We start from the raw sequence: 14,991 nt of genomic DNA on the forward strand, positions 1-14,991 counted from the left end.
TTTTGGATCCAGCCATTGGTGCTTCATATCACCTCTGGGATCTCTGACTGTAAAGGCAATTCCATTTGACACTCATACCTCTTATAGCTTTAATCATGAGTTGTTAATGTGGAAGTAATTAGTATCTACAGAAATGTAATATTTAGAGATGTGTTGGAAGTGCACTAAAGAGGATCATGGTTCTGAATATCTTCAGAAAAAGGCAAATCTTTAACAGTACAGGAAGACTGACAATACAAAAATACATTTCTGTGGCAGAATTTCTTGAATAAGCTAAAACCCAACTTGAATTAAATTTGGCAGAAAGAATAAGCAGCAAGGCTTTAAAAGTAAGCTTGTAGGTAGTAGTTACAAAGTAGTTTAGTTCTTATCAAGGTGAATTTAGCTGTGGCAACTAGTAGCTTTTATTTAGTATGTAACAAATCTGAGTTTCATTGTGCTGTGAATTATCAATGCATTATGAGAAATTACAGTGTAAACATTGTCTATCATATTCTTAGGCTTTATAAATCAATGTGATTGCCCATTTTTTTCTATCCCTAACTGATCATTGTTTCTGATTTCTTATCATTATTCTGTTAGCTCATTATCATTAGCTCATAACTTAAAATTTAGACTAATACCAATAAAAGAATAGCAGTACTATGAAGAGCTCATAAAAATGGAATTTCATGTTAGAACTAGACTAAGGATAATTGGGTAGTTCATGTTAGACCTAGACTAAGGGTAATTGAGTATTTACCATATTTCATTGTAACAATATGTTTAATATTTCTGAGGTCTGAAAAATTAACTTTGGTACAAACCTTAGAAATGGTGAAATTTGCAGTGATTCACTATATTACATTGGCTTGCCTATATTGATCTTTACTGTAAACTTGTGTTTACTTTCCAAAACATACAGATTTAATTCGGCATATGTGCTTTGGTTCTTCATGAGTACATTTTGGGAAAAAAAATTGTATCTTCACAGTCTGGACCATAAAAGTTTGTGATATATTAAACAGTATTTTAAAAACATAATCTTAGACATGTAAGGTGTAAACCAAATTGTATTTAAGACTAAATTTATTACCCATATTGAATAATAATACGTTCCCATATCACTCTTAATATTGTCAAACTAACTTTTCTGTTTGATAGCACTTTTGATCATAGATATGAGCTGGAAAAACGATATATTTTTATAGAACTGTAACTGCAGAATATCTTCAGACCTGTGTGATAGAGTGGAAGGAGCACTGATAAGTAGTTACTACCCTTTTTAGATTCAAAATTACTCACAAATAAAGAGTGGACTGGAACAAGGCGAAATGGTAACATCACTTTGTATACTATTCTGCTGCTCACAGTGTACTCTGAAATACTTTATGTCAGTTGATTCTCCTAGTAGGACTCATGAGATCTTAATCTAAGAGTTACAGCATTGTCTTTTCAATGATCTTAGGTTACTCCCTTGTTTTATGAGGGAGTCCCTTTGTTTGCTAGTTGGGGGCAGAGTTAACACAGAACACCTGTCTGACCGACTGCTATTCAGAGGCACTTTGGTTATATCATGAAATGATTTGAAATCATAGAATAGCAGCAAAATCTAATAATGACTGCCAGCTTTCCTTGTGTTTTGATAACAGAGACTCCATATATTTCGGAGAATCTGCATATGAAATTACCTTGAAGGAATAAATTTAGGATTTGAAGATATTACATTATAGAAAATTATATTTTTGCAATAACATTAATGAAAACAAAACATTATAAAGATAATTTTAATTCACCATATGTTCATCAACTTCTTGATGTTTCCAAATGAAACACAATGTGGCTGAATCCCGACATCCATTCTTTTTTGTTTACATAAATATATAGACTTTAATGAGGTAATGAGAAGAGAGAAGCAATGTTTGATTAAACTTTTCTGCATTGATCTTTTCACTATCTTATGTTCTAGATTTTCTTATTTTTCCTTGGATGTTAATTTTAAACAGGGAAAGCTCGCTGCATTATAAAGATTGTCAGCACCATTTATTTTACATAAAGGCTGAAGGTTAATGTTTGAAATGATGAGCTAGTTTTCTATATATGTTTACTTGTGCTTTGTGATACTTCTGGATCATTCCAGTCATAAAGACTTATTACATGTAATATTTCTTGCTACCTGTGAAATGGTATATTTGAAAGAATGTATAACCAACACTCCATTTACTTTTTAGTAGTATGTAGAGGATTTGTATCTAATTCATGTAGTTTTACTGTAGTTTGTCATTGTAAATGGAACAAAGTACATTATCTTTACAGTTATCCTAAAATGTACATTATGTAAGAATTGTAAATATTATACTTGATTAAATCTTTGTATGCTGAAAAATTATAAGAAGTCAATAAAAATCTTACCTCTGGTATAGTTCTTTTATGTTCAGACTTCTACTTTATTATGAACTACAGCTATGTGAACTAACAGGTATGTTAATAGACATACCTGTTAACTGTCATGCTTAAAGTCCTCTATTTCCAGACTGATCCTGTATGCTGATTGCTGCAATCAAGACATCCATTTAGATCTTTTTAATATTTTCTTCTGTCTTATCACAGAGCTGTATGGCTCCCAATTCATTACCTTTAAAAAAAAAGTCCTTTTTTTTTTCTCTAACTCTGTATTTTTCCCATTATGATGGACATCTTGTTTAATCTAGAAACTCATTCCCACTGAGTCCTTCTTAGTAAGCAAAAACATGTTTATGTGTAAATTGAAATTAAAGAAGTAGAGAATTGAATGAACAGATCTGGACGTGAATTGACTGTTCTTGCCTTTCCATTACAAAGTAATTGAAAGCAGTCACATAAAACTTTCCTATGTAATTTGCCTTATTCCTCTTAATATCATTTTCAGAATTATTCTGTAAAGAGAACCTACACAGATAGTGCATGTTTTAAATGAAAAGAAACAAAACAGCCTTTTTCCTTTCTGCAAAACAGTAGTTTTTCACTGTAGAAAAATGTTTAAATAATGATAATTTTAAAAGAAGATGATCATCCAGAATGCCATCATCTGCCTATGCTGTCCAGTATGGTGTTTATATACCAAATGTGACTACTGAAATGTAAATTAATTAAAATTAGACAAAATTGAGAGTTCAGGTGCTCCATTGCTTTGCCACATTTTAAGAGCTTACCAGCCATGTGGCTAGTGACTACTCAGTCTGCCTGTTCTGTTTCCCACTCTGTCTCTAGTGAATCTTCTCACCCTCCTGCACATGTGGCCTGTACCCCAGCACTTGTATAAATAATAAAAAAAACCTTAAAAAATTTTATTGTGCGATATTGAAGGAAAAACATATTTTTGCTATGTACTCTTCTAGAAGGCCTCGGCATGTGTATTTATACATGTGGGCTCATAGTCTTTGTTACCTGTTTTCCCTTGATAGGGAAGAAAATTCCAAATCCTTTAGTATTCTACATAAGTTTTAGGGGGAAATTAAAGAGTAAAGTTTCACACATCTACAGAAGTAGAATACCTTATAGCTAATAGCGCATGGCTAACATTGTTTTCCTATACTCCATTTTTCATCTTCCCAATTTTTTCTAGCCAAATCCCAAATACTTGATGAAATTATTCAACATGTATCTCTAAGGACTCTAAAAAATTCTGTAATATCACACTTCCTTAAACTATAAAACTATATTAAAAACTTCCTGGTTGTCTCAAGTATATTTTTAAAAATTTATTCTTCAAGTCAGAATTCATGTAAGTTCCATACATTGTACTTGGCTAGTATGTCTCTTGAGTATAGGTTCTTCCTCCACTTAGTATTTTTTTTTTAATTCCAATTGTGGTTTTTGAATACATTTTTAATGACAGCATTATTATTTGTCACTATTTTCACTATCAACAATATAGGAAGTTGCAGTTTAATTTATTTTGATACTTATTGGATAGCATTCTTTTTTTTTTTTTAAAGATTATGCATAAAAGAGCTGGGGTACAGGCCAGAGACACAGTGGGTGAGAGGACTCACCAGAGACAGCAGGGAACAGAACAGGCAGAGCAACCGCTCTGAGGGGAGCAGCGGGGCGAGACAGGAGAGGTCTGCTGTGCCTTATGGGTTGCTCCCTGGCCGGCTGGGGACCGAACTTGTGTTGTGGAGGCTGCAGATTGCTTCACAGTGCGATGCTTAACCCCCTGTGCCACCAGGGAGGCCCTAGATAGCATTTTTTTGGGGGGGGACCCTCGCCGGCGGCCGGGGGAATGAACCAGCGCTGCAGAGGCTTCGGGCAGCCTCAGCCCAGCGCTCAACCGCTGCGCCACCAGGGGAGACCCCCTGGATAGCATTCTTAAAAGGAATTGCAAACAACTATGAACCAGAGACACACTATGGGGGGGGGGAGGGGCAGGAGGGAATGGGGTCAAAATAAGGGGGTTGCAGGGGCCTCCCCGGTGGCGCAGCGGTTGAGCGCTCGGTTGCGAAGCTGCCCGCAACCTCTGCGGTGCCGGTTCGATCCCCGGCTGCTCCCCGGCCTCCGGAGGAGGGTCCCACATGGCGCGCAGATCTCTCCTGCCGCCCGCTGCTCCCCTCAGCAGGGTACTTCGGTCCTTCTGCCTGCTCTGCTCCCCGCTCTGGCTCTGGTGAATTCTCTCACCCTCCCGCGCTTCTGACTGTACCCAGTGCATGTATAAACAAAACAAACAAACAAAATAAATAAATAAAGCATGCCTCTATATAAAAAAATAAATAAATAAAATAAAATAAGGGGGTTGCAATTGTATGGGGAATGTAAAAATAAAATTAAAGAAGAAAAGGAATTGCATAGTTTATTTTTACCAAGTGTTAGGGCACTGTTCTGCTCTTTATATATTATCTTTCAAGTCCTATGAGGCACAGGTAATAGTATTAGCCCCATTTTCTGAATGAATAATTGAAACTCAGATAAAGTAGCTTGTCTGAGGTCTTAACAACTTGCATGTTGTTAGATTGCTTGATTTCCAGCCGAGACAGTCCACTCCAGAGCTTGTTTCCCTAATCACAGTTAACTGTGGAAGGGTGTGGTAAAGTACAACTCAAAGCTGGAATTACTGCTTTCAGTGCTAGTCTTGGCTAAAAATTTACTATTTGGAAGAGTTAAGACTTGGGTTAGGATCCTTGCTCCCTAACTTATTAGCTAACTAGATTTTGGGCAATTCTCTAAATCTCAATTTTCTCAATTATAGTGGGAATGACACCTGGATCTCTTGGAGTTGGGGGGAGTAAATAAAGAGCCTGTTACTCAAGTAACTTCTGCTATTGAGTCTCTCCCTCCACCCTGCTAACTCTCAGCGATAATGTTTTTCTAACCAGGCCTGCATTCAGAAAGTGTAGCTAAAATTGAACAAGAGTTAAAAATTGAGATGAACTGTGGTTTTGGGAAAGGTGTACTCCACCCATACTTTGAGAAAAAATGGTAGGGCACAATAAACTGGTGGTGAAAGATCAAATCGTATGTCTTTGTCCATGCATTCCATTTTCATCTGCACACCACTTGTGTGACTTACGCACTATAGTATATCATCAGACCTTAAAAGATTGTAGTTAATTGAGTTTTTAATATAGTTGGCAGTACCAAAACTGCGAATATGTGGCTTTGGACCAGGTTATGTCAATGTGTCTCAGGTAAGAATTTGCCAAAATACCTGGTACAAAGTAAGTCTTCCTAAAAAGTGCATATATATATATATGAATTATACAATATAATAAAAATATAAGAAAATAAAATACAAAATAAAAAAATATCACACTGACTCTAATCCCTCTGAACGCGAACTAGGACCCTGAGGGCTGTCTGTCAGTTCTTGAAGTTTTGGGCTGCGGGGTTCTCTTGCAGGACATTCTTCCCATTTCCTCTAACGCACCTCAGAGACGTCAAGTGGGGTGGGGAGGCTGTTTTCACCGAAGGTGTCACTCCTACTCTGACTCTCATAGAGCTTGCTAGTGTAAATTCCTTACCCCCCCAACCCCCAGCTAGTCTCCACCGTGTGAAGGCGGTGGGGGACAGGGCTTAACGTTTTCAAGCAGTTAGGAGAAATGGGGTAGAGATAAAAATGTTCCCCCCTTTGTGCGTTCAACATACTTTTGCCAGCCTTAGGTCCTGCGGTGGGGGGAGGGGGGGTCAATGCCTTTCAAAGCTCATCCCCGACTTCTAGCGTTGAGGGCTGGGCACTGAAAATGGGCCAGTTTCCACCGACCGGCAGCCCGCGGGCGTCTGCTTAGCACCAGCGCCCCCCTGCGCAGGAACCCCCGGCGGCCGCCGGCGCGCGGGCCGCCCTGGCCCCGACCCCGCCAGAGCTAGGACCCGGCGGCGGCCCGGCGGCCCCGGCTCCGCCTCCCCACGCGTCAGCGCCCGCGGATTGGCGCCCGGAGGGGCGGCTCCGCCTCCGCCATGGCCGCCGCCCGCCGCCGGGGCGGGTAGTGGCTGCGGCGCTGCGGGGTCGGCTGGGTGTCCGGCGGCTCGGCGCGCCGGGGCGCGGCGCATGGGTCTCGTCCGCGGCGGGCCCCCGTGCGCCCGGGCCATGGCGCGCCTGGGCGCCGTGCGCTCCCACTACTGCGCGCTGCTGCTGGCCGCGGCGCTGGCCGTCTGCGCCTTCTACTACCTCGGCTCCGGCCGGGAGACCTTCTCCAGCGCCACCAAGAGGCTGAAGGAGGCCCGCGCCGGGGCCCCCGCCGCACCCTCGCCGCCCGCGCTGGACCTGGCGCGGGGCTCCGTGGCGCCGGCCCCCGGCGCTAAGGCCAAGAGCCTGGAGGGTGGCGAGGCCGGGCCGGTGGACTACCACCTGCTGATGATGTTCACCAAGGCGGAGCACAACGCGGCGCTGCAGGCCAAGGCCCGCGTCGCGCTGCGCTCCCTTCTGCGGCTCGCCAAGTTCGAGGCGCACGAGGTGCTGAACCTGCACTTCGTGAGCGAGGAGGCCAGCCGCGAGGTGGCCAAGGCTTTGCTGCGCGAACTGCTGCCGCCTGCCGCCGGCTTCAAGTGCAAGGTGAGCGGGCGCCGCTGCTGGAGACTTCTGGCGGGTGGTCCACCTCTTCTCGGGTAAGGGTCAGGGTCAGGGGCGGACCCAGGGGCGGGTTCAAGGTCCAGGGCCGGGAGGTGGTTGTCCGCGTAGTGCTGCACACTGCCAAGGACTGTGGAAGCCTGACCCCTCACACTTCCCTCCTCCCTGCCCAAAATGTGCGTTCACGGCACGTGGAGGCTTCGTTCAGGTGCGTGTCTGGGAGCCAGAGGCACTGGGCAGGTGCAGGTGCGGAGCTGCGGTGTTAACGCGTTACCTAGCCCGGGTCTCGGCCCTTGGAGTGCTGCGCCTCAAGAATCGGCGCGCCCCCTCTTTGCAGCGCGGTAGGATTCGCGGTGTCTTTTGAGTGGACACGTCTTTTTCTGTTCTGACTTTTGAGGTGGAACAGGTCATTTAAAGGCATCTGTAGTAGTCTTGTGCAGAATCTGCTGGAAAGGGTATTATGCTGCAGGTGCTACTCGAATTGTTGAAGCTTTATTTCTCATAGGTCTTCAGGGGTTTCAGACAGAACTGCCAAGCCCAAGTCCGTACGGTCTGAACCATCTCCCCCACTCTCTGTGTACCCTCCTTCCTTGCCCTCTTCTCTTTTAAAGAAGCTGTGGTTTTCTCCAAGGAGGGAAGAGAAAGCTGGAGAGGTCTGGTTATGACCTGAGGAGGTAGAGCCGCGCTTCCACCTCTTGTTGCAGGCAGACAGCCTGCTTCCCGGGAAGCTCCCACCTCTCCCCATCACTTCTCTTCACTTCCTGGCTCTGCTTGTCAGAGATTGGGTTCCTGGCTTAGTCCTAATGGTCTCAGTCAAATTGTTTGCCTCATTTTGACCTCGTAGTTGCATAGAGGGAATCTAAGGTCTTACTTCTGGATAGGAGTAGAGAGTGTTCGTTCTTAAAGAAGGAAGACAGATATTGGCAGGAGGAGGGGCAGCAAGGCAAGAGTAGTATGTTTGCACCCTGTGAGTGATTAAGGGGAGCTGCTGCCAGAATTCTTCAGGGTCAAGGGGTCTGCAGTGGCTCTTTGTTGCCTAAGAATCAAGTCCCATTTTCTGGGTAGGACTGTCCATCTATGGGCCTGCCCTTCCTCTGCAGCCTGGCCACCTATATGCTGCTTAGATCTTTTTTTTTAATTTTTTTTTTAAAGATTTATTTATTTATTTATTTATACAAGCACTGGGTACAGTCAGAAGCGCGGGAGGGTGAGAGAATTCACCAGAGCGGGGAGCAGAGCAGGCAAAGTGATGAAACACACTGCTGAGGGGAGCAGCAGGCGCGGCAGGAGAGGTCTGCGCGCCATGTGGTGGCCGGGACTTGAACCTGTGCTGCAGAGACTGTGCGCAGCTTTGCAGCCCAGCACTCAACCACTGCGCCACCAGGGGTGGCCCACTGCTTAAATCTTAACTATAGTGAATATTCCTTTACACAAGCTGAAGTCTTGCCCAGAATATCCTTACTTTTGGGGCTCTGGGGCACTCTTTATTCAGTTTTCATCTTCCCTTAAAATGTCCCTACACTCTGGGAACAGTCTGTGCCCAGTCCTCTACAAGCTCCAGGACACCCGGATTGTTGGCTTCTGATAGCGTGAAGTACAGGTATGAAGTCCCTGACCCCGGGGAGTGTTCCTGATAGCTAATTTGTTCTAGGCAGGACACAGACCTTGGATGCTGTGGAGGAGAGGGTGGGGGGCAGAGTTGGGTGGTGAGAAATGGAGAGCTGTGGAGTCTTTCATTTTCCAACTTCCTTTCTATGCGGACTCAGTTCCGACAGCCATAATGGGCACTCAGGGCTGGAGGTGCTGCAGGTGACCTGAGGGAATTGATGCCATCCCTTTGACACCAATCCTAGCAAGGTAGGGAAATATTCAATAATTATGTAATAATATAATTATGTAATGTAGCTGCATATTATATATATATTATACATATGATTTTATATGACATGATATAGCTGTGATAAGTATTATCAAGGAGAAGTGCTTGGTGCTATGAGAGTGTGTGAGGGCTCAGGAAAGATTTAACAAGGAAGTAACTCTTATGCTGAGACCAGAAAGCATAGTACCAGTTAAAGATGGGGTTTGTGGGGGGTCTTTACTCCAGGCAGAGGGAAGGGCATGAGGATCTGGGGAATTCTGGCCAGATTGCTGTGGTCAGATGTGGGTTTGTCAGTTCCAGCATAAAATTACTCCTATGACTTTTAAGTTTGTATTTTGTGAGTCTGTTTCTGCTTGTGACAGAATGTGCTCTTTTTTCTTTAAATATGTGATCCTAAAAGGTTTGTCTCATTTGTGATTTAATTTTTGCTCAGGTTGGAAATGCTCCTAAAAAGAATATTTTTCCAGCACCACTTCACACATGCTTTCCCCCTGCCTGGAGTAAGCCTCCACCCGCACCCTTAACTGCTGCTCTGCTTTCAGCCTCAGCATAAATGTTATTTCTTTGGTAAATCCTTCCTGAGTCTGCATTGCACACTTTCCTAGCACCAAATCCAAGCATTTAGTATATTTATCACAGCTGTAATTCTACAATTTTTGAATAAAATATTTGCCTATCTTGCCAGACTGTAAACTCCTTAAGAGCATGGACCCTGACTTTCCTGACTTAAATGTTTGCCCAGCACAAATTACCATGCTTTTCGGAGTATTTTATACTGAGAATTATTTCTTCAGTATTAATTAGGAAGAATGACATTGCAGAAATTCTCACCCCCAATCTGAAAGATACACTCAGCATATAGCTCTGCATACAGCATATAGATGCTCAGCATATAGCACAACAGGTGAGGAAACTTGTCCAAGGCCACATGGGGAATGCCTGACCCAGCTGGGGCTGTACCTTGGGCCAATGGCTTTCCCTTTGCACCGCATTTCCTGTGAAGGGGCTTTTCTCTCCTGTGATGTAAGGCAGAGAAGACAGTTTACTCCCAGAGAGAGTGCCATGAAGTGTGTTACTGATAGAATACCTTTACTCCCAGAGAGAGTGCCATGAAGTGTGTTACTGATAGAATACCTTGGGAAGGGGAAGTGGCTCATTATTCACCCAGCTGTTGGAGGCAGCCTAGGGGCTCTCCTCCCTCAGGGGTGGGTTCTGTGACCGCACCAGGTTTGCAGGATGCAGGGCAGGGTGCAGTGAATGTAATGCAACTCCCGTTCACATCCACAGACTCTTCATGCCATTGTCAGTGACATAGTAACACGTGTAACTGAGAAGCTTATAGAAGTAGATTGAACATTATTAGTGACTTTAGATTATATTTTGGTGAATTAAATATGCTAAAACACCATTCACTTCACTTGAAAAATCTTTTTTTGATTATTATGGAAAGTCTTTCAAAACCTACTGAGAATGTGAGCTCTTGGGTGTCGAGAGAGCAAGCTCTGGACAGAGAACTGCATCTGTGAAGGCCACTGGTGGCGTGTGCTCTGTAGGGTTGAGAAAATAACTATCTTGTTTTCTTGTTTGCAGTCTGCCTCTCCCTACTAGAATACAATCTCCGTGAGGGCAAGGACATACTTGCCATCTTCATCTCTTGAGGCCTACAGGAGCCCCAAAATGCTATTCCTATTCTGGCTTAAGTCGCAGGTGATGGACACAGAGACAGGCAGCCTAAGCTGGAACACAGGAGCCAGACTTCTGGAGGGACAGGCAGCCCCGGCTAGTCATGGCCTCTCTGGAGGCATGGACGGGCTCTCCGCAGGTAATTCCAGAGGAGAAAAGAAGGAAGAGAGGAGGGGCCGGAGAAGACATGCCTCCCAGACTCCCCCACTGGATCAGATTCTCCACTGTCTTAAGAGAAACATTAGTACTAAGGGTGGGGAAGGAGGCCTGGGGTGGGAGCAAGGGACCAGGAGGGCTGGTCTAGTGGAGCATCCTCCATATCGGAGGCTATAGCTCCCAGCACCTTCTAGGCTCTCAGTGCATATTTATAGTTGACTGGGGGCTACGTTGATTAAACCCAAGAAATTGAGTTCTCGGTGACCTGCCCCTCTCCATCAAACCTCAGCCTTGTGGGGCTGAGCTGCTCAGTCTCCAGTCAGGAAGTTAAGAATTAGGGCCTCCCCGGTGGCGCAGTGGTTGAGCGCTGGGTTGCGAAGCTGCCCGCGGCCTCTGCGGCGCCGGTTCGATCCCCGGCTGCTCCCCGGCCACCAGAGGAGGGTCCCACATGGCGCGCAGACCTCTCCTGCCGCCCGCTGCTCCCCTCAGCAGTGTACTTCAGTCCTTCTGCCTGCTCTGCTCCCCGCTCTGGCTCTGGTGAATTCTCTCACCCTCCCGCGCTTCTGACTGTACCCAGTGCATGTATAAACAAACAAACAAACTAAATAAATAAAGCATGCCTCTATAAAAAAAAAAAAAAAAAGAATTAGATGGAAGCCCGGTGCATTGCAGCTTAAAAACAATGGTTAGATTCTAAGAAGAGCGTTGCTGAGAAATAGGAGTGACTAGACTAGTGTTAAAGCTCTCTGCACATGTCGGGGAATTTCTGGTTTCTTTTACAGCAAGAATAAAACTATGAGTGGCTTTGAAATATGAGCACCTGAGCTCATAATTGGGGCTTGAAAGAAGCCTGAGTATAAAGCTCTCCTGCCTGCTCTCTCACTGGTGAAGCTCATGACAAACAGCTGACTCCGCCAGCTTGTTACGGCAGCGGGCACCTTGCACCGGAGTGAAAGTTTTAGGTTATGACTGTCTGAGAAAGAGATGATAGGCTGACGTTTTATACTACAGAACTGAGAGAACAGTGGCATTCTACCATATATTTTTAGCTGTGGAACTCTAAAATTATGTTCATGAAACAACTGTAGTAGTTTGTGTGTACCAGCATATATTTCTTATGGATCTGTAGGGAATCTCTCTGTAAGGTACCTATACAATAAACTGCAGATAATTGCACAGGTATGTGCTGAAATTATAAGGCAAAGCCCTAACATAGACCCCAGAGATGATCGTGTAGATGAAGTGTACTGTTAGGTGTGTGATGTGTATTTGGTGTGGGCCCCTATGCATAGATGACCTGTGCCGGCTTCAGACATCTGTAATTCTACACAATTCCCTTGCTGTTCTTTGTCCCCATAGGCCATTATAAAAAGACAGATAATTACATTAGTTTTGTAGTTAAAAAGGACCAGATATATAATTCATATACCATAAGATTTACCACTTCACTGGCTTTTAAATATATTTACAGGATTGTTCAATTGTGACCATTAATTCTACATTTCATCATCCCCAAAAGAAACCCCATACCTATTAGCCATCATTCTCCGCTCCCGTTTCTTCTTAGCTCTGGATACCATTAACCTGCTTTCTGTCTCTATTCACCTACTCTGAACAGTTTTACAAGTGGACTCTCTACCCTGGGTTTTGTGTGTGACTTCTTCCACTTAGCATCATGTCTTTAAGGTTCACATCATAGCATGTGTCAGCATTTCCCTCCTTTTTTGTGGGCAAATAAACAATTTTTGTTTATCCACTCATTAGTTGATGGACATTTGGGTTCCCACTTTTGAGTTGTTATGAATAACTCTCTGAACACTTGTTTACAAGTTTTGGTGTGGATATGTTTTCAGATCTAGGGGAGGTGTGGCTGGGTCATATGGCGGTAACTTTTGCAGCAACTAGAATACTGTTTTCTGCGGTGGCTTTGCCATTGTTCATCTTCACCGAAGGGTTCCAGTTGCTCCACGTCCTCATGAGCACTAGTTGACTGTCTTTTGGATGCTAGCCATCCTAGTGGTGTGAAGTCGCATCTCATCGTGGTTTGAATTTGCTTTTCCCTAATGACTACATAGAGATGATTCCAGATTGATTACAGCTACATCAATGTATATGGAATTTTTCTTAGCTTTCTCAAAAAGCATTTTACGAGAAAAGCCAGGTACCTTGACTCTCCCTTCTCCACCCTGAAAGATATAACATCTCTGGAAATGCTTGTATGCTGAAGAACACCTTGTGGAGTTTTCTGACATGTACAGGAATGTTTCACTTAGAATCACTGAGAGCACTACCAGTATGAAGTCTTGATCGGGAGAAAAATAGTGACAACACTTGTTCAGCACGTCAGAACTTGTAAAAGTGCTTCCACAAACGTGTCTTTAGAGCATCACTGCCACCTGTGAAGGTGCCCCTAAGCGAGACTTGGGTCACTGGTGTGCTCCCACACTAAACCATGGGCTGGGCTGTGTGGAGTGGCTTGGGGAGTTGGGAGCATTCAAGGCAGTGGGGACGTGCCATCGTCCACCTCACAGCCGGTATCATCTTCCTGGTTTAATCTTACTTGGGCTTGACAGAGCCTCATGGAATCATCAGGCATTGCAACAGCAAGGAAACAAACTCTTCTGGCGCTGCCTCCTCCCGGTGAGCTGACAGACCCAGGGCCTAGGGGGTGGTGACTTACTCAGTGCCACGTGGAACTGGCGTTAAAACCAGCCCAACACCTGCCTGATTCCTCTGGAGTGTCATCCTCAGCCTCCACCCCCACCATTTGGAAGATTGTGTTTAGAGCCAGTTCATGAACCCCCACGGCAGCGAGGCCTGTGTCTGGGGCTTGTCTTCATCCCAGTCCGACCTCATCTTCCTGTGTTCCCACGGAGCTCTCTGGGACGGGAAGGAGCACGAACCCCTGCCAGTCCCTTGGGCTAGCTTCCCAGCTGCTCTGCACTGAGCCTGACCAGGGAGTCAGTATCAGAGGAAAGCCACGAGGTGGTGCGTTCTCTCCTAGGGGTGCTCGCTGGAGGGAGCTCCAGGGCTATAATCGCTGCGCGGGCCTCGCTAGGAGTGCAGCCCACAGTGGACCACCAGCCTCCCCTGCAGGTCGCGGGGAGAGCGGCGGGCAGTCAGGGTAAAACCCCCTCCCGGCGCGGGGCCACCTCCCCGGCCCGACGAGCTGAGTGCAGCGCCCCGCGCGGCCGCTGGAGGGCGCCGCTGCACCGCGTTTGCTGGGGGCGAGCGCTGCGCCCTAGGCCTTGCCAGGCCGGGCTTCTCCAGCCCGGGGAGCCTGCGGCGCTCGCAGAGCTGTTTGTTCTTTTTTCCCCAGCAGCGTTTCCCCCAGTTTTATAAAGATTAAAATAAAAGGGAGTCTGCGTGGCGATTGTGGGCGGTTGTTTCCTTCCTGCGCCCAGGGTAAACTTGCTTTGATGAGGCCCTTTGAAAAAGGTAGATGAGAAAAGCTGGGGTGGTTGGGGATGGGCTGTGCCTCTGCTTCCTGAGCCTCTTTGCCCCTCCTTCGTCCTCTCCCTGGGACCCCAAACCGCTCGAGCCCATTGGCCTGAGGCTTCCCAGGCGCATCCTTTCTGGTCCATCTGGGATCCCCATTAACCCAGCAAGGATTTTTGGTGAACAGAGAGGGATTCTGTGTTAAAAGAGGACATGGATCTCTCATCCACGACTGATCTCCCTGTGCCCAGGGTTTACATCCGACAAAATGAAACATGGTGACTTGGGATAAGCACCCCGGTGTCCTTAGTAACAACCTTTTTGCTCAGTTCCTGGTATTCAACTTAGTCCCTGATATGAATCTCAGACCATGAGGCAGGATGGACCTGGGGGGAGTCCCATGAGTACTGACCCTTTGCTCACATCTTCGTATGCAGCTATACGGTTCACCTCTTGGTATGTAGCCACGTCCTATCTGACCATGTGTAGTTGCCAATGTAAACCCACCCGGAACCTTGTAGAAACTGAAACTGCCTACAGACAGGGCTCAGCTTTGGGATATGAATCTGCTGAGTCAGGACTGGTGCATCAAACCTGGCTTCTTGTTAGCTCTGGGGTGCATTGTTTCCTTTGTGCCATATAACACTATGACCCAAGGTATCCTGGCACTTGGTGGGAATTTGGGCAAGTGACCTAGCCTGGGAGAGTCACACATGCAGTGTGTGTACAGTGCATGCAGGTGCAGGTCCTGGCATACCAGGTGGCTATGACCCAGTTGCGCGATGGTGTGGAACCTTCCTGTGCTCTGCTGTCAGGT

General features: G+C 45.7%; 1 protein-coding gene across 1 annotated transcript in view; it reads left to right on the forward strand.

The window, feature by feature from the left end:
• Positions 1 to 6,499: 6,499 nt before the first annotated feature.
• XXYLT1 (xyloside xylosyltransferase 1) overlaps positions 6,500 to 14,991 on the forward strand; it is a gene marked incomplete at both ends in the record, with an annotated part of 148,574 nt that continues 140,082 nt past the window's right edge. The window contains one exon of the mRNA XM_084231920.1: positions 6,500 to 7,003. Within this exon, the coding sequence (XP_084088046.1) occupies positions 6,500 to 7,003 (504 nt within the window). The remainder of the gene's footprint in view (positions 7,004 to 14,991) is intronic.

This window comes from Talpa europaea (assembly GCF_964194135.1).
Source record: "Talpa europaea genome assembly, chromosome: 4".
Taxonomy (NCBI): domain Eukaryota; kingdom Metazoa; phylum Chordata; class Mammalia; order Eulipotyphla; family Talpidae; genus Talpa; species Talpa europaea.